The sequence below is a fragment of the Scomber japonicus genome, chromosome 19 (genome assembly GCF_027409825.1).
Source record: "Scomber japonicus isolate fScoJap1 chromosome 19, fScoJap1.pri, whole genome shotgun sequence".
Classification (NCBI taxonomy): domain Eukaryota; kingdom Metazoa; phylum Chordata; class Actinopteri; order Scombriformes; family Scombridae; genus Scomber; species Scomber japonicus.
Window position 1 is genome coordinate 19,282,646 of NC_070596.1, and position 23,591 is coordinate 19,306,236.

Consider the following 23,591-nt stretch of genomic DNA (forward strand, 5'->3'; position numbering starts at 1 on the left):
AGAGACATGATGATGCAGTGGTTAGCCCTGTTTCCTCCTATAACAGAGGATTCTGGGTTTGAATCCGCTGGTCAGCCATGTCCATTCTGTGTTAAGTTCACATTTCACCCAGTGCATGCATGGGTCCCCTCCGGGTTCTCTAGCTTCCTCCCACAGACCAAAAACACGAGGTCAAATGTGGACTCTAAATTGCCCCTGAATGTTACTGTGAATGGTTGTGTGTCTCTAAACTTCATGTTAGCTTTCTAGGGTGTATCCCACCTCTCACCCAATGTCAGCTGTGATTGGCTGCAGCTACCAGCTTCACATAAAAAATCAGAGCCTGACCAATTTATCAGTCAACCATCAGTATTGGTGCTGTCCGATATGTGCCGATATTTTTTTATAATGATATACGGATAAATATTGTATATATATTTAATCCTTTTTCCTACTTTTTCAGTGCACTGATGTCATTTTATAAAAATTAAATGTATTCTTAAATTGTAAAATAACATGGCCTCCAGTAGGCTACATATTTTTGTGTTTGGTAACCACGTCTGGGGGAAACAAAGTATGTTTATTTACATATTGTATATATATATATATATATATATATATATATATAGATTATTTGGTTGTGCTCTGTAAAGAATGACAAAATTAATCAGATATTCTGCAGCATTATTTTCTGAGTTATAACATCTTTGAGGTCAAAAGAGTATGCAGAGTTGAGAGCTTCACAAAGAGACTCCATTTAGATTAATCCATCAAACTTTTTTGTTGTTGTTGTTGACATTTCACATTAAAAGAAACAGAGTGGTGTGTGTGTGTGTGCATGTATGTTTTTTTTGTTTTCATTGCCTGTAAGTGCTGAAGTCACCCGGCAGAGGGGCTTGTTGTGTTACCCTGCCAACGACGTTTGGTGACGTATCATTCTCAGGCCGGGTAGGACCCCAGCAACAACACTGCGAGCGGTTCAACCTATGAAGATCGGGCTCTACAATCGCCATCCATCCTTTGAATAGACAACATTTTGTGGAAATATATCACTGTCACTGCTCAGAAAGTACACTAAGTCGTTGAATCGGTGAGTTATGAGTGTCTTTGGATGTGTCAAATCTCCATTTTTTGCCCGTCTTCTCCTCTAGCCCAGTTTTTTATTGTTGCTTTGTTCTGGGCAGCAGCCATTTTTAATCGCCTTGTCCTACATTCTCCATCGCTGTCTTCAGACCCGCTCTGTAAAATGTTAGCATGGAAGAAGGTGGGGAGAGGGGGGGTAGGGGTTCGAGGGGGTTTTCACAGAGATTTTCCTACACATGAAAAAAAATAGCGTGTTTTTTTGTATATGTCATGAACAAAATGTTGAATGCACAGAAAAACCCCGGCCTGTCATGGGTGTTTCTGAAACACTAACGCTACCCTGGAAGTTAGTCGCTAGTTTCCGAACAAGCTGCGACTATGTTAACGGTCTGTCCTAGCTAGCCGATGCTAAACTGGATACAATTTGGGTTGTGTTTCTAGTTATTCTTGCTTGCTAGCTTTAATAAACTGGACATCAGTTATCTACTAATATCATAACAGTGTAGTATATATTATAATCATATAAAGCTTGCCCAGTAGTAGCACTTAATGTTTACTAGCATCTTTTTTTCTGGCAGCTGTACCTAGCGTCCTCCTTGTAGTTTCTGCTGTTAACATTTAAGGATGATGTTAGTAAGTCTGTGCAGTCTGATGTCTCGCAAAGACAGTATTTGAGTTTTTTTCTTTATCCCACTAGTTGAAGTAGCTTGTGTTTTTGTTTTCCTTCACCCGTTTTGCTTCGGTGTTCAGTTTCATGTGCTGAAGTTAGCATTAGCTCTTAGCTTCACAGTGACTAACGACACCTTCACTCAACCTAACAAGAGGCTCAAAACGTTGCTCTGCGGTCAGTGAACTTATCTTATACTAACAGTGTATTGTGTTTTCCCACAAATTCTGTTATTTTCGATTGGTTATCTGATGGAAATTGACGTTTTTTAAATGTGTTACCAAAGTCAAAGAATGTGTATCCTTAGCTTCGAGCTAGCTGTCACAGCGTTAGCCTCCGTGTTTAAATGTGTAATTTCGGTGGCCATTGTAAGACAAAAAAACAACCTAGCTATTTTTCTAAAAGGGTAAAATGTGGTTTCATACATAATGATCGTTAAATTGATCTTGATGTGTGGATATTTTCCTTTTTTAAGTTGCGATATAACGCCTATGCGGAGCTTTGGTCGAGCGGCCTCCTTTACATTATGGGCTGTCTGCTATATTCCGCTTTAAAGACGATGTTTATTTGCATGAGTTTGTGTATTAAAATAAAAAAAACATCAGCTGTGCACTGTTGGCGCATAGCTAATGTTAAGTTACACAATCCACCTCCAAAAAAAGAGAGAGAGAAAATACAGCCCATCTTTTTAATGTCTTGTGTCTCATCGTGTTAGACTCAACATCTCTCCACATATCGTTAAATTGTTTTGGTACATATATTAAGCAACCGCTGTGAAATATTAGCGCAAGTAGCCATCATTAAAACAATGTTCACCCATAAAAAAACAAAAACAGCCGTAGTCATGTAACACACATTTAACCAGGAAAACACAGACCATAAATCTGTTTGCTTATGGGTAACAATTTGGTTAGATTTTGTTTTATCATTTTCAGAAATGTTTTCTGCCTTTACTTTACTGCTGTGGCAGATTTTAAATGTATATTAAGCTAATAAACCCATTTCAAGGTCCCTCCCAATTTGAGGTATGTACCATTTAATGATAGCTAAAGGTAAACAACAATGGTTTATAGTGTAATTTATTATTTAAAGTGTCTTCCTCAATTTTGTATATCAACTTGCCTTGATGTATTTTTGTAGTATTGCTTGATATTACAACATCATTTGCTATTTATTGTTAAATTTCATTGAGTGAATATTATCACATATCGCAGTTTGTTAATAAGTGTAAGGTGTGTTGGAGCAAATAATTTAATGTCATCGAGTACTAGAGCTGCAGTGATTAGTCAGTTTATCAATGAGTTGATTAACAAAACATAACCTGGCAACTCCTTTTGATTTTCGATCATTTGTTTTAGTCATTTTGATGGATAAATGCCACATTTTTTGTTTACAGCTTCAAAAAATTGAAGTTTTTCAGCTTTTATGTGTCAGACATGATTGTTAACTAAATTTATCTTTTTAGTTTTGGTCAAAAAAAAACACTTATTGGCATCACCTTGAGCTATTAAGAAATTGTAACAGTTTTTCACTATTTTACAACCCTTTTAAATGTATTGTTAAATGTGATTAAACAGTAATTTGAGAAAATTATCAGCAGATTGATCCGTAATTAAAATAACCATTACTGCCCTCATAAGCATGTAGTTTAAATAAGCTTAAGCTTACTGCAAAATGTGGTTTATGTCAAGGCATTTCTTGTATGGATGTGTTAGCAGTAAAAGACGGATAGATGGAAATGGGATTTCAACCAAAAATGAGAAGGGATTCTTGGCCAGACAAAATAATAACGCTTTTTTCTTTTTCTTGTCAACTACAATTTGGTCTGTGATGGTTAATTTGGAATGAAATTAAGTGTAAAACACACTAGATGATTACTCGTTTGAAAGGAACATATGGGCCAAATCATACAAAAAGGGGAAATGCTTTTTATAAGACAAAGATGTGACCGAGGGTGCATACATACACACATACATACAGGCTGGTGCGGACAAAGGGCGACTGATGTGTCGCCTCACATTGGCTCAAATTGTTTTGTTAAAAGCTGCACATGATCACAGAGCAAAAGCCGTCACTGGCAGCCATCTGACTGCCAACATACATGAACATTTTTACTCCCCTGTAAGGTAATTATCAGTCAGTCTGTGTCCCTGTTTTTTTTTTTAAAACATCAGGGCAAACTATTCAGCCACATTTACATACAAGTGTAAATACAATTAAACTGTCTGTTCCTCTGCTTACACTGCAATGTGACAGTATGTTTCATTAAAAAGGTACAACTGGACCTCTCTATCAAGTTTTGATTCGCTTTGCTTTTCATTAGCTGTGTACTCGTGATGTCCGACCATCAGGTGTACAGTCTGGTAGACAGCGTTGGTTATTGGTAAAGCGTAGTGAGTTAAGTTATAGGTTACTCTACATGAAATTAATCTCCACTACATTGAAGTAATCACCCAGAGATATTTAGTAAAGTAAGATGCCGCAACATGACAAAAGTAGTTTGCTACTTTTTATATTTTGATTTATTATTATTATTTTTGTATTTTATGTGAGTGGTAGTTTTAAAAAGAGGTGTCTTCATCGAGTGGTTACTTGTGTGACACCTATGACCTACTGTCACATTACCTGTTAAAACTGCAAGAGTGTGAAAGTTTATGAGGGCTCGCTGTAGATTAATAAGGACCTCCTGTCACTCATTTAAATACAAATACTGTAAATGGCTCAGTGGAGCTCCTTTGATTTGTTGGACCAACCAGACTTTGTTACAGTCACAGTAAAAAAAACAAAAAAAACAACTCACATTCAGGAGCTGAGAAGAGAAATATAAAGCAACTACATTAAATGATCTATTATAATAAGCAGATAGGTTTAATTTAGGCTGCATAAAAAAGACAATACAGTTTTCATGTCGAATGTTCCTGTGTGATAACATTTTTAAGAATGGGGTATAGTTCTAAAAATCTTTAATAATGGATATATTTTATATTGATCTTGATGGTGTCAGATATGTGATATCTGTCTCATAAAAAAGAACAGATTCATTGTTAATATTCGGTAATAACCATCTGTGGAGTTTCTGCCATAATGTGGTGTTTGCGTAATAATCATTTTCATGCGAAATTTACAGCCCACAGACGCAATACGGCCAACATCTGGACTGATGTTGTGTAACACATTGTGGTGAATATTGTGGCTCTGAATAAAACTTTAAAACAGGGTTGGGAGGAGTGTGCATCAGTTTGGGTTAAGCGTGGGACACGCCTGCTGGCTACCTGACGGTATGTGAGAGCGCTCTAAAGAGACTGCAGGTGTGGGTTTTGGGACAGAGTCGGTACTCCCTTGCAGCAGAGGCAGCGCAGACATCAGCTGAAGGTTTCTTTAGTGATGTCACCGCCATACATGCCTCTGTTGGGCACACACAGGTCTGTGTATGGCCGAGGCATCGCGAAAGCGTTTCTGTGCTTGAACTTCAGAAATGTTCAGCTTGTGTTGACGTTACTGCTCTACATGATCAATAATCAGCTTTACTACTGAAAATCTTTTTCATTCTGAAAACAGAAAAGCTATTGAAACTACTGCTGAGAAATGTAGTAAACTACTAATGCTACTACTTGTAGTAAAGCCCAAATATTACTGTTGTGATGAAAGATAAAAACTGCTCCCATGGTATTTGATTTATTGTTAGCCTATCATAAATATTTATTTACCTAAATTATATGCACCGGTTTCATTTAATCTCTTAGTAGAGAAATAAACGAACAGCCACCTCACTGTGTGTGTGTCTATGATGACACTGTCGACACCACATATCCGTGACACGCCCGACTGCAACAACAGTAGTTGTAGTAGTTTCAGTGGGGCCTACCTCCCCCTGAAAAAAATGCTAGGGGAAAAACTCAGCGCCTTGCATTGTTTTAATGTAGCGCTGTTTTCAGGCTGAGCGCCTACCAACCCGGTGCACCGCTGCAGACTCAGACTGGTCACTTTTAAAGGCAGGCTCAATAGTGCTTTGCACCTGGCACTAACTATAGGCCACGCTGATCCACTGGTGCCATATGCAGCCCAGCAGTTTCAAACACATCACATTGATGGAAAGAGCTGTAAGTTAGGAAAACTGTTTCACACAAGGAAGCTGATAAAGATTAGTAAGTAGGAAATTAAGTGTTTAATGCTGCATGATACACAAATGTACCATTTTTGATGTTACCAGTTGTCTTCATAATCCCCAGAATCTGCAAGGACATCAAAAACTACTACTACTACTACTACAGTACATTCAAGTAGTGCAGGATACAATAAAACTACATTAATCTTATTTTTAGCATCAGAGCTTCAATTTATCTTATTGCAATGACAGCCATCTTGTATAGATTTGATCAGCTGTAGCTATTTAACGTTAAACAGTTAGATAACCCAAATCTCATGCAAACGCACACAGAGAAATATCATGTCAGTACAGCATGGTGTAGAGAAAAAAAAGTGGAATGTTGGTTTTGGTGCAAAAACACAGAATTTACATAACATTAAATGGCCTCTCAGAGTGATTTGCATACTGACCGGTCGACAGGCTTCTGTGGTAATTCTGTTGTTAGACGGTAGAACCTGAAACATAAGTTGTGCAAATGTAATGTAGGATAGTCAACTTGTTTGAATATAATTAACAGTTAACAAACAAATGCTGTTTATAGATCTCCATTTGAAATGTTGCAGATTTTCTGGTCAGTATTGAATAAATAAATACATCTTTATTTCAATATTTTAATACACCCTATTTGTCATTTATTTAATTTTACACTTTTGTTTCTTTTTTAAAATGTATTCATCGAACCAAAAGGACAACACACACAATACCTGTTCTTACAATTCTCTGCTTTTGGCAGTCAAAATTCAAAAATGTGATGTCTGTTCACATTCAATCAATACTCAGCAATATGACAAGAATCTACAATAAATTCAGTTTTACTAAAATATAAATGATGCCCAGTGTCGCACCCCTACAGGCAAATCTGTTTTTCCTCCTGTGGATCTGAACTTAATGGGCATTTCCTCTTTTCTTTGTAGAATCAGAAGGCACTGGGAAGAGGCGCAAAGAAAAATTTCCATACTCGATGACATTACATCGCAATGTCCGATCGTTTGGGGCAAATAACCAAGTCCAAGGATGGGAAAAGCAAGTATTCCTCACTCAGCCTATTTGACAAGTACAAGGGAAAATCAATAGAAACTCAGAAAAACACAGGTAAGTTGATATGTTTGATAGCTTCTTTATGTCTTGGTCACTCTGTTTCAGTCCCTTATTAAAATCTCACTTCTTTCGCTTTATCTTTTTATTCTTTTGTTTCTTTCTTCCAGTAGTTCCGCGACATGGCTTGCAGAGTCTTGGCAAAGTGGCCACAGCCCGGCGCATGCCCCCACCTGCTCACCTACCGAGCTTGAAGTCTGAAAACAAAGGAAACGATCCCAACGTGATTATTGTGCCCAAAGACGGTACAGGATGGGCAAACAAGCAGGAACAACCCGAACAAAAGAGGTAGGGGGGAGAAAGCTTGACGTCTACATCTAAACAACATAACAAAGTGCAGGAAAAATGTTTTTGTGCAGTACACTGCTCTTCAGGCAGACTCTAATTTGTGGTTTTCAAATGTGAATATGTATGGCTTTTAAAGAGTAAAGACAAAGGTTAATTGCACCAGTTAAAATGGAAGCCCAATGTCAATGTTGAACAAGCAATTGAATCTTTTTTCAGAGGGTAGAATCAGTGTAAGATAAAAGTCTTTATCTTTTTAATAATCTGCTTTCTCAATTCTATTAGCTTATGATTAAAGATAGTTGCAGCATTCACACCTGCTTGGAGGTCCAGTCTATTAATCCAAGTCAGACCAGAGTGTTGTGACTGTTTCTTTGCTCTTGCCATGTATTAAGTAATTGCACATGTGTCTTTTGACTCATTTCCCCAAAACTCTACTTCACCTTTTCTCTTTATAGTTCTATTGCATCAATACCACAGCTGCCGGAGTTGCCGCCGCAGCAGGCTTTACAGAAATCTGTCTCCAATCTTCAGAAGCCCTTACCGATAGCCAACCAAGAGGTGTGTAATGTGTATTTTTACCATCATAAAGATGCTGTTTAAACATGTCACTTCTTTTTAGAAGATAACTTAAACTGGATTATGTCTTTCAAATAAATGTCCTTAACAAATTGCTGTTCAATCCTGTGATAGCCTATTTGATACTTTTCGCTATTTGTCATCCATTCTCACCATGACTCAGTTTCTATTTAATAGTCTTATAGTGGCATCCTCTAACACAGGTGGATTTACTGTATTTCATCAAAGATACTGAGAGGATGGTACACACTCCTCTATTCTGTTTGAGTATCAGTTCTGTTTAAGTTTAGCTAACAGAGAGATGTTAAAGATGGAGTTGGCAGTTGACTTTTTTTTTGACTTTGTAATTAAGACTCATTTTCGTTGTTTCAAAAGCTGCAGCGTCGTCATTTAATGTACCGAAGTGAAAAAGTATTAACACTGTTGATTACTTTACATATCAGAAGTCAAGTAAGGGGAGTGGTCAATAGGCAGACTCAAGAAAAGGTCAGAGACTTAATGCAACTATTAGACGGTGACCTTGTTTGTCTGCTTTTCCACAGAACACAAACACAGGTGGACCAAAGCAATGGGCCCAGCTAAATGGAAAGGCAGTAGAGCAAGATGGTGAGTCATCTCAGATTTACCTATGTGTTAAAATTTAATATCATGCTAATGGTGAATAATATGCATTACAGATTACAGACCTATATGTATTTGCTAATTGATGCAACCACTTGTTTCCATGACATCAGGTTCAAGGGTCTCAAACCGACTTCAGCCCTTCTCTCACGAGGAATTTCCCACACTGAAGGCAGCTGGAGAACAGGACAGGGTTGGCAAGGAAAGAAGCGGCTTCGATCCGTCGTATGGGCCCGGACCAAGCCTCCGCCCCCAAAGTAAGTTTTGTCCTTGCTTCCCATCTCACAGGAATTGGATGGTAAACTCAAAGATAAGCTAATGTCTCCTGGAAGGCAAATGATTAAATTGGCTACAAAATGTTTGACTGTATGGAATCAGTGATACTGTTGAAATACCATTAATATACCAAAGAACCAAACTCCAACACAGAGAGCAGGTTACTCAGGCATACAACAGGCATACTGACATATTTCCCACTAAGGTGTACTGACTCACAGCTGCCACTCTGCTGGCCATTGGCACTAGTGGAAGAAAACTGGATGGTGATTCTTTTAAAGTTCATATTGTGTCAGTACACTCATTCAGTGTATAATTTGTTCAGTGCTATTTCTAAAATCTCCCTCCCCCTTATTTCAAGATGTGACGAGCTGGAGGGAAGGTGGTGGCAGGAACCTTCAGCCCTCGTCCCTGACCCTCGGCCTGCCAGCAGATCCTGAGGTTAAGCTCACTGCCCTGGGTGAGACTGGCACCCCTCCAGCCTCATCTCACCCCACCTCAGCCACCGGCACCACCTCTTCTAGTGTAGTGACAGCTCAGTCACCAGGCCTTGACCCCAAAGAGCCTTCACTGCGACCCGCCCAGCCTGTCCGCAGAACAACCGTCCCTACTGCCCTGCAGTACCAGCTTCACCACACTTCAACTGCTGTCTACCATGACATGTTGCCAGCATTTGTGAGTACTATTTGACATTTATGATTTTTCAGGCTATAAGAAAGAGTTTCTAATGGATTTATTTTATTTGTATTAGATAAAGTTAGGTTTTAGATATAGTCAAATCATTTTGTAGGCTAAATGTATTTCTGCAATGAAATCATTGTTTCATCCTGCTGCTTTCAGATGTGCTCTAAAGAGACACGTGAAGCCCCAGGCACAGACCATGTCCCTACCACCGTAGCAGCACCAGCCCGATTTGACAGCAAACCCACTTTTAGACAGAGCTATGCCAAACCTGAACTTGTCAAGTAAGTGCATTCATACTGTGATAAAATGTATCCACTAATTTAACAGTTTGACATACAGGTTTGTGACTTCTGGCAGTTTCTTATTTGTCTTTTTACTATTTCTGATGCAGCGGTGATGTGAGAAGAGAGAACCGCTTTGTCCGTGCTCCACCTCGACTCTCTTCTCAGCCCATCCGTAGGCCTGGTGAGAGACCCCAACGCCCAGCTATCATTAACCCAGAGGACCTGAAGGATCTGGATGAGCTTGACAATGACTGTGAGGACGGATGGGCTGGTCAGTATCTTTTAAACTTGTTTAATTGCCTACAGTGCAACCAGAAAAAAGACCAGAATTATCTGTGTAATGTTGCTTTTTGTATTCACGTATTACATATCCCAGCTTCTGCATTTTCATTCCCACCACAATTTTTTAAAAACAACAAAAAAAAAAAAATCCCTTCCCACTGATGCTGACTCATCATTTTTTTGTTTTTTCAGGACTGCATGAAGAAGTTGATTATAGTGAGAAACTGAAGTTCAGCGACGATGAAGAAGAACACTCCAGTGATAAAAACAAGATGTGGTGAGATCTCTTTTCTCATAGCTTATTGATGCTCTAAATGAGCTCACCCTCTAGTAATGGTGAAAATGCACATATCACAATGTTGTCATCATTTAAAGGGTTCTTGATTCAATGCATTTTTTAGGACTGAATGGGAGAGAGAGAACCAAATCGCCTTAAGTTCAGGTGAAGCATGTTACCCCCAGGAGGGTCCTGAGGAGAGTTATTCTTACCAACATCATCACCAAGAGCCTCCTAGGAAGACCAACGGCAGATACCTCTCTACGGACACCCAGGTATACACTATGCTGTGTTTTTTCACTGTAATTTTACTCTTTTGAGATTACTTATCTAAGATTAACTCATTATGGTGTTATTCACAGTTAACACACACCTTGTCCTCTAATCGCTCTGTGACTGTAAAGGATAAGGCAGCACTACTGAGCATATGAATAGCAGTACGCCTTCACATGCCCTCTAGTGAGATTGTCATTGTGAATTGGGACAGATGACCTTGCAGTAACCATAGTGATATGTCTCTGACGACTTTTGCAAGCCTTTGTGAAAAGGATGTGACAGACAAAATGGAAATGGCTCTGTTCTTTGGCCAGTTTCCATCAGTCAGACTAATTCTCTAGAATAAACTACAGGCAGACTTTTAGGCCTACATATTTAATATTCTTTCACTAAACAATTATTTGAATCTTTAAGTTAGGTAGGACTTGGCAGACAAAACTAATTTTGGGTATGTGTATGACATAGTCGCCGAAGGTACACATTATGTAGAGTTTGAATTCGACCTGGGACCATAGTTGCTCATCATGCTTTCCCCCCCCTTTTCATCATGTTTGTAGAATTTAAAGGAATACAACATCTTTGATACATGTTTCATAAAACAGCAGTCCTTCTAAATGTAACCCTCTGTTCCACCTCTAGGCAATGCAGAAAAACCAAGTTGAGCCACTGACTGACCAGGAAGATCACCAGCGCCAGTCTCAGACTCAGGCTCCAGCTAGGGCAAAGTATGTGTCGCCGGAGCTGTCAGAAGCTGTTGAAAGGGCTCGTAGAAGGAGGGAGGAGGAGGAGAGACGTGCCCGAGAGGAACGGCTGGCTGCCTGTGCTGAAAAACTCAAAAAGCTGGATGAGAAGTTTGGGAAGACTGAAAGGCAGATGTCAAGGACAGAGGAGGGCCAGAAAGATGGAGAGGTCAAAGAAGCCCCTCTGTCTCCAAACAGGGAACAGAGTAAAGCCCACCTTGAGAACTGGCAGTACAGCACAAAAGGTAAGAAACTGCATATACTTACATACAGTTAGACTTATATGTTTTATGTAAACTATTTGGAAGAAGGTTTAAACAACAAATTCTAAGCATTTTTTCTGACCAAATGATTTCCAGATGGAAGTGAGTGTCCCCCAGACAACTCCCCTGGCCATAGTTACCATGAGGAACCTGGCTTCTCCAACTACCGTGGCAGCGGGGATGACGGCCAGGAACCCTCCTCCCCTTCTGAAGACTACAGTGGACGTCACCCCTCCAAACCCATCCCACCACGCTTTCAGAAACAACCACAGCACCAGCAGCAGGTGAGTGCCCTTGTACTCATACAGTCTTAATCCCAAACTAATGTGTCAGTGTGTTAGTGGCTGCTTTGTGAGAAGAGGGCTTTAAAGGATTCAAATGGACACAGGGTTATTTTAAGGTTGCAGTCACCAACATGAAATGTTGTCAGCCTTGTGAAAGGTGTTAACGTATTTGTCTTTGATTTGATTGTCCATTGTTTTTTCCTGTTAGGGGTTTTGGGAGCCAATATTGTTTATAAGAAGAATAGCAGCATGCATTCATATCTGTTTAAGTTGCAAAATATGAAGTTTCAGTATTTCACATGGACATTTCTAATGCTGAGCTCCTCTGTCTTAATCACTCACACTCTAATAGCATGTAAACTAGAATTAGTTTTAACTTAATAGTTCACCTTCAGGGAGTTAGTCAAGCATACATAGGCCTTCTTCATGAATGACATTTTGACAGAAGGAGAAGCACAGGTGTAAATATTGATTTATGATGTCTGAGCTTTATTTAGCTTTGGATTCAGTGTCCTACTATAGAAGTATTTTTTTTACACAGAACAAGGACAGTGGAGATTTTCCACCATCTTACAAATGTGTTTGTTGTATCAATTCTACAGGAACAAGTATACAAGATGCAACACTGGCAGCAGTCAGGTCACCCTGCTCCCTCTGGTTCAAGCCACACCCAGCGGGGCTACTATCCCCCACATGTCCTCGGGTTTGACCCCCGCTGGATGATGATGCCACCTTTCATGGATCCCCGCATGGCCCAAGGTCGATCTCCTGTGGATTACTACCCTGGTGCTGTGCACTCTTCAGGTGAGAATCAACTCAAGAAAATAAGTTAATACCTAAGCAACTGAAATCAGACTTTCCTCAGATTTTCTACAATGGAAAAAACCTGTGAATTCTGTGATTGTTTTCAGCAGGAATGATGAAACCCATGATGCATCAAGACCACTTGAACAGTCCTGGTTCTGATGAGGGATGTCATCCCAATTTGCACCAGGAGAGAAGAGCCCCTTCCACTGAGCCTTATCCCATGTGGAACCAAGATGGCTACCCCTTGCGCAGCTTTACTCCACCCTATCAGAGACAGCATGAAAGCTCTGAAAGTGGTCAGCCAGATGACAGGTCAGTTATTGTGTTTAAAAATATTAGAACCTGTGAATCTTGCTGTTCTTAAATTAAGGAATTCTCTCATTTTGATTAAAAGTCCTTGTCTGTCATTGCTGTCATTCTTCAACTTCTTTAAATCTTCTTTTTTCCACAGAGGTGATATGGCCTGTTCCCAACAGGACTCCTATGAAGAGAGGGCTAGTGAGTGCTTGTCCCACCCTCAAGATGATCTCCCTCATCATGCCTACCAGAGCCGAGGCCCAGACAGAGAACACCATGACCAAGGGTTGCTGACCACTGCTCAGAGCCACTCCCAGCACCATGCAGATAATGAATACCCAAAACAAGACTCTAGAGATAAGCATCTGATAGATAGCCCTGAATCTCATGATGAGACCTTAGATGCCCCCAAGGACAATTGGAAAAGAGATGGAGGCCAGAAACTAGATGGAGGACTCGGTAATGCTCAAAGCCAGTGGTCTGAACCCAGCTCATGTTCCAGTAGTAGTGTTGGCCAGCCATCTGAGACCATTGGGCGCACCATGACCCGTAGAACTGGTCCTATCAAGAAGCCAGTTCTCAAGGCTCTCAAAGTGGAGGAGAAGGAGAACGAGAAGCCTAAACCTGAGCCTGAAGAGAAGCCCGTCCCTTACCGCCTGGAGAAAGAAGTCCTAACTAATGTTTATGACTTGAAGAAAGACAACCAGCCTGCCATTAACAGGCGCTCAGCTTCACCTGTTATTGAGAAACAGCCCGAAGAGAGGCAGCGTCAGTCACCAGCTCCCACCAAAACAGACAGGCCTCTAAGCACCCAAAGCGATGACTCTCCTAAGGAGAGCACCTGGGACAGTGGCAAGAGCCAATCACCTAGAGATAACCAGGAAAACCGAGAGCCCCAGGCCCCACGGCGCAACAACTGGATCTTCATTGATGAAGAACAGGCCTTTGGGGCAGTCAGAGGAACAGGTAGAGGCCGTAGTCGAGGCTTTAGGGAATTTAGCTCTAGAGGTGGGACCCGTGGTGGCCGAGGTGGAGACAATATCAGAGGGGCTTATAATAACAATAACAACAGTGGCACACAGCGGACAGGTAGAGGGCGAGCACCACCAAGGGACCTTGTCAAGGTGGAGGAGTTCCAGAGGGGCAAACCCCGGAGGCGTAATGTCAGTGAGACATTGAGTGAAGCCTCCGAGTATGAGGAATTGCCAAAGAGGCGCCGACAGAAGGGGTCTGAAAATGGAGATGGCTACACAGAGTCTGGAGAAGTCCGTAAAGCTGACCGAGACTCTTGGAGATCCAACAAGGTGTACACAGATGAGCAGGCAACCAATGATGCCAGAGAAAAGGCCAAGGCCAGCAGGGGTCGCATGCTGCCTCCCAGACTGAACACCACTGGAAGTTACAGTCGAGGCTTTGGAGGCTCCAGGGATATTTCTACATGGAGGGGCCGTGGCCCCCAGTTCAGTAGCAGTGGTGGTCCCATGCAAGAAAATGGTTATGGTCCTGGAGCTGAGACTGTTTACACTCGCAGGCCTCCGCTTGAGCGCGACACTCTCAAGTATCCAGCTAAATTATCTGGCTCCTTCATGGAGAACGGCACAGAGGACCGTGAAGGAGAATACTATTTTGACAATGACAACCCTGACAGGCAGGTGTTAAGGAGGCGCCGCCCACCACGACAAGACAAGCCTCCACGCTTCCGTCGTCTGCGACAAGAACAACCTGGCTCAAACCAGTGGACAAGTGACGAGTACATAAATGGAGACGTAGCAAACCCCTGGCCTGGTCGCCCCAAAAGCACTGGGGATGACAACTGGCCCAGCGGCCACTACTCTGCGGGACGCACAAATCAGCACGGCCAGGCAGAGGAATGGGAAACTGGATCAGACAACAGCGACTTCAGTGACTGGAGAGAGAAGCGAGGTGGAAGTGTGGGGACAGCTACACAGGGACATGGTGACATTCCCTCAGACTCTGGCCACAGTGAACCAGGCTCTGTTGAGAAAAGGGAACTTTCCAAGCGAAGCTTCTCCAGCCAGAGACCATTGGTGGAACGGCAGAACAGAAAAGGAGAGCCATCCCTGCTGGAAGCAAGCAAGATGACACGTACATCTGATAATCCCCCCACCTCCTCTAACAGGAGTGACAGCTGGCAGAATGGAGGGACAACTTGTAAGAGGTGAGACCGATAGTGGGACAAATTTTAACGCAAAGGTCATTGTAGTCACACTGTCTTGTACCCGTATTTATAGATGCTGGGAATGAAACAGCCTTATTACTTGGGGGGGGAATTAATTAACACTTGAGCGTATTGTTTCAGGTCCGGTTGTTGTAGTTACTAGTTATAAACAAATAAGAGTTTCGTGTTCTTATAGTTTTTACATTAATGTACTCTGGCTTACACTCTTACAGTGACAGGAATTGCCACCTATTTTGTGTGCTCAGTCCTTTAATACAAATACAAAAGTGAGCGCTTACTCTTACCCTTAGATCATTCAGTAAGAGATACCTAGCTTTCATTTTACCAGCACTGATTTACCAGCCTGTCATTCTGATAGAGTTAAATGTCTATTTTTAACTTGTACCAACATTAAGCCACTTAATTCCTCCAAAGTGACCGAGATGCATACTGGTGTGGCCTTCTGTGAACACATCCACATGCCTTTTCAGCTAAATTAATCGGCTGCCTGTAGTTTTTATTCTGTAGATTTTCCTCCATTCTGTTTCAATGATAAAGACATAAAACTTTTAATCATAGTTTTTTACTACATCGGCTATCAAACAAAGTGAGGTACTGAGCATATCTCACTATGCAGCCTGTCCAAGTTGCAGAGATGTGCTGATTGATTGGCCACTGATCGAAACTGGTCGGTTTTCAGCTGCTCAGCCACGACGGGCCAGTCTTATATAGCTGTTTTTTACAGACAGCAACATCACAGCCACACACACACACACAACATGCTAGTCTGCACACAGCAGCAGCTGCAGCACAGACAGTACGCGCACACACACACACACACATGTTGGTGGGGAAGTTCTTCAAGGAGAGTGAAGAAGACACCAATGTTGCCATTTGTAATACCTGTAAGTCCAAAATGAGTTATGGAGGCACAACCATGAAAACATTTGAAACAAATAAGTCAAACACTTAAAAACCATCACCCCAGTGAAAATTCTTACGAAGAAAGAAATGTAGAATTAACCAAAAATTGGAGTCAGCAGGTCAGACTTATAAAAAAATCAAAATTGGACAAGAAAATGACTACTTGAGTGTGGGAAAGGTGCCTGTGCTTGACTGCAGATAGGCCCATTTTACAGCACTGTTGATCCTCCACAGCACCCCCCTGAGCCCAAATTTTAAGTTTTTGTTTAGTTTTTGTTCTTGTACCACTTGCCAACTGTAGTATTGGCTGGACTTAATTGGCTAACAGAAACAACTAACCCCTTTTGTCTTTCTTTTTTCGTGTTTACAGCAGGAGCCCAGATGACTCGGGCCCAGTCTACAGCTTAGAGCAGCCGGAGGAGCGGGAGTCCAGTGAGCCCTCAGGGAAGAAATTAGACAAGGAGCTGAAGCCAGGACCTGTCAAGACAGACATAGGCGAATCTCTTTCACAGTATGAGCTCAGCGGCTATCCAAGTGAGTCAAGTTTTTCGAACTGGTCTATTTGTATTCTTTGTTAGAAATGTAACAATTTGAAAGTTGAATTGGACATGATGTGCTCCAATCTACATTTTTAGGAGCAGACACTGATTTCTTATCTAATTTAAGCCAAAACAGATTGTGTCCTGTCAGCAGTCTGCACTCTCTACCTACATAAAGAAATGTTTAACACTGACCACATGCCTGCTTTTTAGTCGAAGGAGATGCAGGGGTTCCAGTTTCAAATCCAGATGGATACCAGGATGCCTTGAACAAAAAGCAAAGACGTCCACAAGAAGATGATAGGAGGAGGAAGGAACAGGGGGCTGCTGTAAGTTCACAACAGATGCTCTGAGATCAAGTGGAGTGACAGATTACATGGCATGATAGGAGAGTATGTAGGTTGTTAAAACCTTTCTCGTTGCCTGTGTCAGGTGCCAGTGAAGAACAGGACAATCACCTCCAAGATACCACCGCGCTTTGCCAAAAAGCAGGGAAGCATGAGCATCGAACAACCCGAGGAAGCTCTTTCTTCTAACAACCTGGGAACTGAAATCTGGGAGACCAACAGCTCAGGTAATAGACAAATCCATCTTTCTGTCGATGCTTTGTTCTCTGTGCTGCTGTTGTTGTTGTTGTAAAGACATTCATCAGTTTTATAGATGGTTTTAGGCCTTTTAGTGAGAAAAAAATGGTAATGAAAAATATATAAATAATTTACAGATGGCATTTATTTATCTTTTTCAGCTCTTTCAGTGCAGTCCTCAGGTGGAGACTCTTGGACTAAACAGGTGTCTTACACTGGGAGCGAGCCCAACTCTGAGGTAGTACAATGCAATTGCTTTTTGAAATCTCCACTTAAAACGCATATTCTGTATGTGCACTCGTGTGTATTTAAAATATTTATCATCCTCCATTTTAACGTTTTTCTTCTCTGCCTGATTATTGACAACAATATCGGATCAATTTGAGAAACATAAACAAATAATAAACTTATCTCCTTCTCGGCCAGGACTCTGATGCAGGCCCAGAACAGAGTAAAGAACAGCACAAGCCAGGGCCCATTGGAAATGAACGCTCCCTGAAGCACCGCAAGGGCTCAGAAGGTATTGATCGGTTGGAGGGGGGCCCCATCACTCCAGTCAATGGTGTGGATCTCCATGTGGACACTGTGCTGCCTGTACCCCCAATTGAGTTTGGTGTCAGTGCCAAAGACTCTGATTTCAGTCTACCACCAGGTTCTACCCCAGTGCCTGTGTCCAATCCTGTCAACAAGCTTCAGGATGCTCTTGCCACCAATGTGAGTGATGAATAAAGTTTTATCTGTACTTCAGTGGGGTCTTTTAAATTTATAAGCTAGCTGTGTTTTGATTGTATCAAAGGTTGACTTGATAATTGTTTCTGATATCAGTAAAAGAGTGCCTCAAGGTTTTTTTTTTGATAATGGAAGATTATTTTTCATACTTAAAGAGATAATGGTTTGCAGCTGATTGATCATGCAACTTGTTCTCTGTTTTTAAATAGACTGCTCTCAATCAGAGTATCACCATGCTGCGCTCCAACCACCTGCAGCCTGCCATTAACCTCAACCCCATCTCCTTTCCCAGTGCCGACCTCACACTCAAGGTATTTGAAATACAATCCCACATACCCTGAACTATGACTTTTCAAGGATGTAATAAATAACGGAAAAGTTAGTTATGCAACTGTTTCTTAAATAATGCAAAAACTTCAACTTCAACTTTTTCTTTTTCTTCAGATGGAATCAGCACGCAAGGCATGGGAGAACTCCCAGTCACTCCCTGAACAGGGCTCTCCTGGTGGAGGAGCTTCAGGTGTTCAGCCTCCCTGCAGCGTCGGCTCATCCAGCGGTGTCAGCTACAGTTCTTTTGGAGGGGTTTCCATGCCTCCAATGCCTGTTGCATCAGTAGCACCTTCCATGTCCATGCAAGGTAAAAGTGGATTTTATTTTCTTAATTTTTTTCATCTTTAAAAAGAACCCAACTAACATCTGTTGTTTGTTCTTTAGGTAATCATATCCCCCCGTTGTATCTGGATGGTCATGTCTTTCCTAGCCAGCCACGCCTGGTACCTCCCAACATGACCCAGCAGCAGACCTACCAACAGGTAGACACATACACAAACACACACAGACACACACATAAATAAACTTGACAGCCATGTCTTTATTTCTGCAAAATTGTCACCATGTTCCATTTGTTCATCTATTCAGGCGGCTGCAGGCCAGCAGATTCCCATCTCTTTACACACGTCTCTTCAGGCGCAGGCTCAGTTGGGTCTTCGGGGAGGTCTACCTGTTTCTCAGTCCCAAGAGATGTTCAACTCTATTCCTCCCTTCAGGTACTGACTGGCACCTCAGTTTTTCTTGGTTCTGTTAGTTTGCCTCCCTTCAGTCATCATTATCTGTTTCATGTCTGTGGCACACAGATGAATCTTGTTTGTAGTTTACTGTTTCACCTTCGTTCATTCTGTTGTCTTCCTCCTTTAAGGTCCCAGGTTTATATGCACCCCAACTTGTCACAGCCCAGCCCCTTGGTACTGTCGGGTGGAGCCCCTCTCAAGGGACCCTACTCCGCTTTCCCTGGCATGCAGCCCTCAGACATGGTCAAGACCCAATCCGGGTCACACTACCAGCCAATGAATGGCAGCCAGCAGCTAGTCTACGACAGCCAGATGAACCAGGGTCCTGGTATGGGATCATCCCAGTTAATGGACTCTCAGCTAATCCAGGTTAGTGGATCACAGCGTCTCAGACATCTGAGGGTTTTGTTTCTTTCGTACATAGCATTTATGTTTGCTCAGCAGGTGTAAACCTGTTAATAGTGAAATCTCACCATCATTGTAGTTTTAACATAAAAAAAAATGTTTTTTTAGGTGGCCATGCCTCTACCTGGCTCTCAGCTGCGCTATGGCTCAGCTCAGCAACATCTCATCCTCCCTCAGTCCATCCAGCTGCAGCAGGGACAGAACTTGTCAATAGGAGCCCCACGCCGAATGCTGCCACCTGGCTCCCAGTCTGCTGTCATGACGGGCCGAGAGGTGACTTACTCACCTGTTACTCAATCAAAAACCACTCCGTTTAGACTTTAGTGTTACACAGACTGTCCATTCCTAATGTAAAAAAGCATAACATCATCCTTCATGTATACTGACTATGTGTTGCTCTCATTGCTCCATTCTCAGGGCTCACAGATGGAAATGAAAGGCTTCCAGTTCTCTGACAAGCCAAATCATTCCCCAGGCATGTCCGGAGGGTCCTACAGGTGAATGATAATGCCAAGTGCAAATAATAAATTAAATGTGTAGAACTGTACAGCGTATACCATTGTACTGCTCCATCAATAAGTGAGAAATGTGTGTAATACATATTGTTAAATTATCTTTATTTTCTCTCCACTCTTCTCATCAGGCCTGGGTCTGCCAGCCCTAGCGGGAAGCCCTCAGGTCCTGGGGGTCCTGTAGGCCCTCTGCCTACACACTTTGCTCAACAGGTATTTGTCATACATAAATGTTAAGATATATTTAATCTAATATTTAATAAACAAGTTATACAGGGCATTTTACAGTGCTGTTTTCCAGCACCTGTTTTTAATATGTTTGTGAAAGCTGCAGTCAAAAATACTTGTAAATCTCAAGCAATGGTACAGGGTTCACTTTTAGTGAGCTCTAGTCATGACCGTCACTGTACAGTTGGAATTTCCAATACACAAAATACGTTTCAAAAAAACAGACAAGAAACTGGAACAAACAGGATACTAAATTCAAGCATTTGGACTAAGTCAGAAAATGTCAACACTTTCAATGCCAGCATGTTAACTATTTGTATTTTCCATTTATTTTTGCTAATCTGCTTTGTCCCTCCCTCCCTTCCTTCCTCCCTCCCTCCCATGACCAACAGGTCCCACCCGCTCAGGGCAGCATGGTGATGCACATGCGGCCCCCCACTACTGGCCCTTTCCCCAACCCCATCCAGAGACCAGTCATGCAGGTCAACAAGCCTGTTATCATCCGCCCCCCCCCTTACCCCAACCCCGTCCGTGACCCTTCCCACTCCACCCCTCCCTCAGCCCCTGAGCCCCCTGTCAAAGGGCCAGAGGATGGCATGAAGGTGAGCCACCCCCTGTAAATATAGGTAATTTAATTTAATCAATTTTCTTTCTCTCAATTTGCATTGATTTTCTGTATTTTTAAGTGTGTCCCTTTTGACTTTAAGTTATAGTAAGAGTTGTTGATAAGATACATTTTAATGCTATACTTCTGTTGTGTTGATAGTAATATTGATAATTGCACTGTACTATGAAAATGTTTAATCTGGGCATTCATTTTCATGTGGTAACAGTAATGATTTTTGTATTATATAATCAAAAGCAGATAAAGGGTGACACACCATTGCTTAATCTAATGCTAATCAAACTAATCTCATAAATGCAAAGCTTGCCCAGAACTGTTGTAGATTTTAGTAATTGTTGCTCTTTTTTTTTTGTGCAGAGTAAAACCATACGAGACGTGCGCAAGGCAGTGGGTGAGGGCAAGACACCATCCGGGGGCATGACCAGCAAACTCCAGGAGCCCCTTCCCTCCACGGGGCAAGCCAAACCAGCACGCACTGGAGCCATCAAACCCCAGGCTGTCAAAGTGGAGGAGGGCAAGGCATAACAATGGACCTTAAAATCCTCATCACCACCCAGCCTACCAACACAAAGCCCCCCTGACCAATGCCTGAGCTAAAGGCACTAAGGCAAGGGGCATCCATGCAGACATCATAATGAATTACCCCTCTTGAACTGTCAGAACTGGACACTTATTATTTCACACCACGTATAGAGATATATAAATATATATAAATATATACATAGACACAAACAGTCTTTTAAGCAGATCTCTTCAAGGTCCTCTTTAATTTATTATTAGTCACTTTTAAGGGGAGAGGGGGTAAAGAGAAAAGATATTTCTGTTTTTTGTGTTTATCTCCGAAGTGGGGGGAGGAGAGGGTGGGAAGAAAAATGGCCAATTAAGAGAAACGGTTCATTTTTCATACCATTTTGCCAAACTGTATTTACTCCGTTAATGGACTTTAGCCCTTAAGACCAGGCAGACACTTGATACTACTCACTATGAGAAGCGAAGTCGAAATTTTTTAAACAAATTTAAAATGCAGTGGGGCACTTTTTTTTCTTTTTGTCTTTTTTTTCTTCTTTGCTGGTAAATAAACGGTCAAGTCATCATCACTTATTCATCCTATTGGCAACGGACTTCTTTTATTAAACTAGAAAAAAATCCGTAACTCCAATTTTTGGACATCATTGCATGTCAACACGGCAAAAGTGAAGCGCGTCACCCCCCAGAAATGCATCTTCTGGGATTACTTCACCCGGCCCTGTGAACTGTGGCTAAAACTGCGTAGATTGGTAGAAAAGATTTTTCTTAAAACTTCTGTTCTTTGCTTTTACATTCTGTCGCTCGCTCTTTTTCTGTATGTAAAATTTCAAACAAAAAGGTGGACATTTTTACCAAAATCATGTTGCTTCCAACTGGAACTTCACTGGCATTGATACAAGCGTGTGCATGTGACGTGCTGAACGCGTGTAAACTTCCAGGACTCCTACCTAGAACATAGCAACATTTCACAAAGACTTTACCTTACCTCAGCATTCATAATGCTGCCATCAACTGTGTGGATTTTATCAAACCAAGCTGGCAACAATTTTTTGGCTCGTTGTGAAGTTTGTGGCGGCGGAGGGGGGAGGAGGAGAAGAAGAAGGGGCTTCATTCATAATTGCTGTAAAGGAAATCCCCCCCCCTCAACTCCATAATAGCTGATTGAAATGTTTGCTTTCGTATCGCTTTGTTTGGGTTGTAATGAATCAAATTGTCTGTTAATGATCCTGTGATGTAAGTGATGATTTGTACATCAACACGGGGCAGTTAGACTTTTTTTTTCTTTTTTTCCTTTTTAAAGCTCCTGAAAGACATTTTTTTTCCTCTCTAATTCCTTTCAAATCTCACTTTAACAGTACGGTTGAAAATTGTGAAGAAACAAGATTCATCACTCAATTGATAATTCAGCATCTGGTCTCTGAGGTGGCACTAGCAATAACTGCAGCCTAACTATAATCACGATCAGGGTCCAAATAACTGTTTTTCTTTCTTTTCTGTTTTAGATGCTAACGATCACAAAGAGGGAGCATTTAGCATTGCTTGTTGAATTAAAATATGATCTTTGCTTCAGCTTTTCCTTCTTTTTTTTTTTCTTGTTGTGAGCACTGCAGTTCCAGTGGACTACGAAGGACTTTTAAAGTGTTTGTTCTATTTGAAAATGTGAAGCTGTTGGAGTCATCATTTATTTTGTTTTATTTGAATTTTTTTTTTTTTGTTGTAACGGACACTCATTTTGAAACTCACAATGCCAATGTCATAACTGGTTAAATGTTACTGCTTAGTATAACGCTCCATGACACTACAAAATGTTGCGATTTATCTTTATGACAGTGTTTCACTGGTATATATGTATATGCATACTTAACTGTACAGTCAAGCCTTGTCAGTGAGGGGAGGCTTAAACCCACGTTTGATTTTAAGATATTGTGGCACCATAAAGGATTTGACGTCAGAAAAAAAGGTCACCATGTTCTCAGAATGGACTGCTTTCACCTGTTGATAGGTTTACTGGGCTTGGAGTTGTTTTTGCCTCTTTCTTTTTTTTTCTCCCTCCCTTACTGCAAAAGATCTTGATGCTTCTCATCATTGTACCTGCACCAAATGTTGCCCTGACTTTTTTTGTACTTTTAAGATGCATATTTCATTTTGTCAAGAGGACCAGTGCTTTCTACAGCTGATCCAGCATTCTATTTATCCTACCTGATCTTTATCCTTTCAGATATTTGGTCATTACTCTCCCTTGTTTAAAAAAAAAAAAAAGAGCTTATTGAAAAGAAAAGAAATAAAGCAGTTGTGATTTCTTAAATGTACCGTTGATTGTGTATTCTCACTTTGTCATATTAAAA

General features: G+C 41.4%; 1 protein-coding gene across 5 annotated transcripts; it reads left to right on the forward strand.

The window, feature by feature from the left end:
* The first annotated feature begins 934 nt into the window (after positions 1-934).
* prrc2b (proline-rich coiled-coil 2B) lies at positions 935-23,555 on the forward strand. 5 transcript variants are annotated; one of them, XM_053339726.1, is made up of 31 exons: positions 935-1,069; positions 6,791-6,968; positions 7,082-7,259; positions 7,715-7,817; positions 8,378-8,441; positions 8,570-8,713; positions 9,094-9,407; positions 9,573-9,697; positions 9,808-9,971; positions 10,175-10,259; positions 10,384-10,534; positions 11,175-11,520; positions 11,635-11,822; positions 12,425-12,626; positions 12,734-12,941; positions 13,081-15,105; positions 16,400-16,563; positions 16,782-16,897; positions 17,001-17,142; positions 17,314-17,390; positions 17,579-17,866; positions 18,091-18,192; positions 18,326-18,518; positions 18,596-18,693; positions 18,800-18,927; positions 19,077-19,317; positions 19,462-19,626; positions 19,771-19,850; positions 19,997-20,078; positions 20,486-20,695; positions 21,076-23,555. In XM_053339726.1, exons 2-31 carry the CDS (start codon positions 6,854-6,856, stop codon positions 21,241-21,243), a joined length of 6,666 nt encoding a protein of 2,221 aa, XP_053195701.1. In that variant the 5' UTR covers positions 935-1,069; positions 6,791-6,853; the 3' UTR covers positions 21,244-23,555. The 5 variants fall into 5 exon arrangements, with proteins under 5 accessions (XP_053195701.1, XP_053195702.1, XP_053195703.1 ...); XM_053339727.1 differs by having other exon boundaries at positions 12,737-12,941; XM_053339728.1 differs by having other exon boundaries at positions 7,085-7,259.
* The last annotated feature ends 36 nt before the right edge of the window (positions 23,556-23,591 follow it).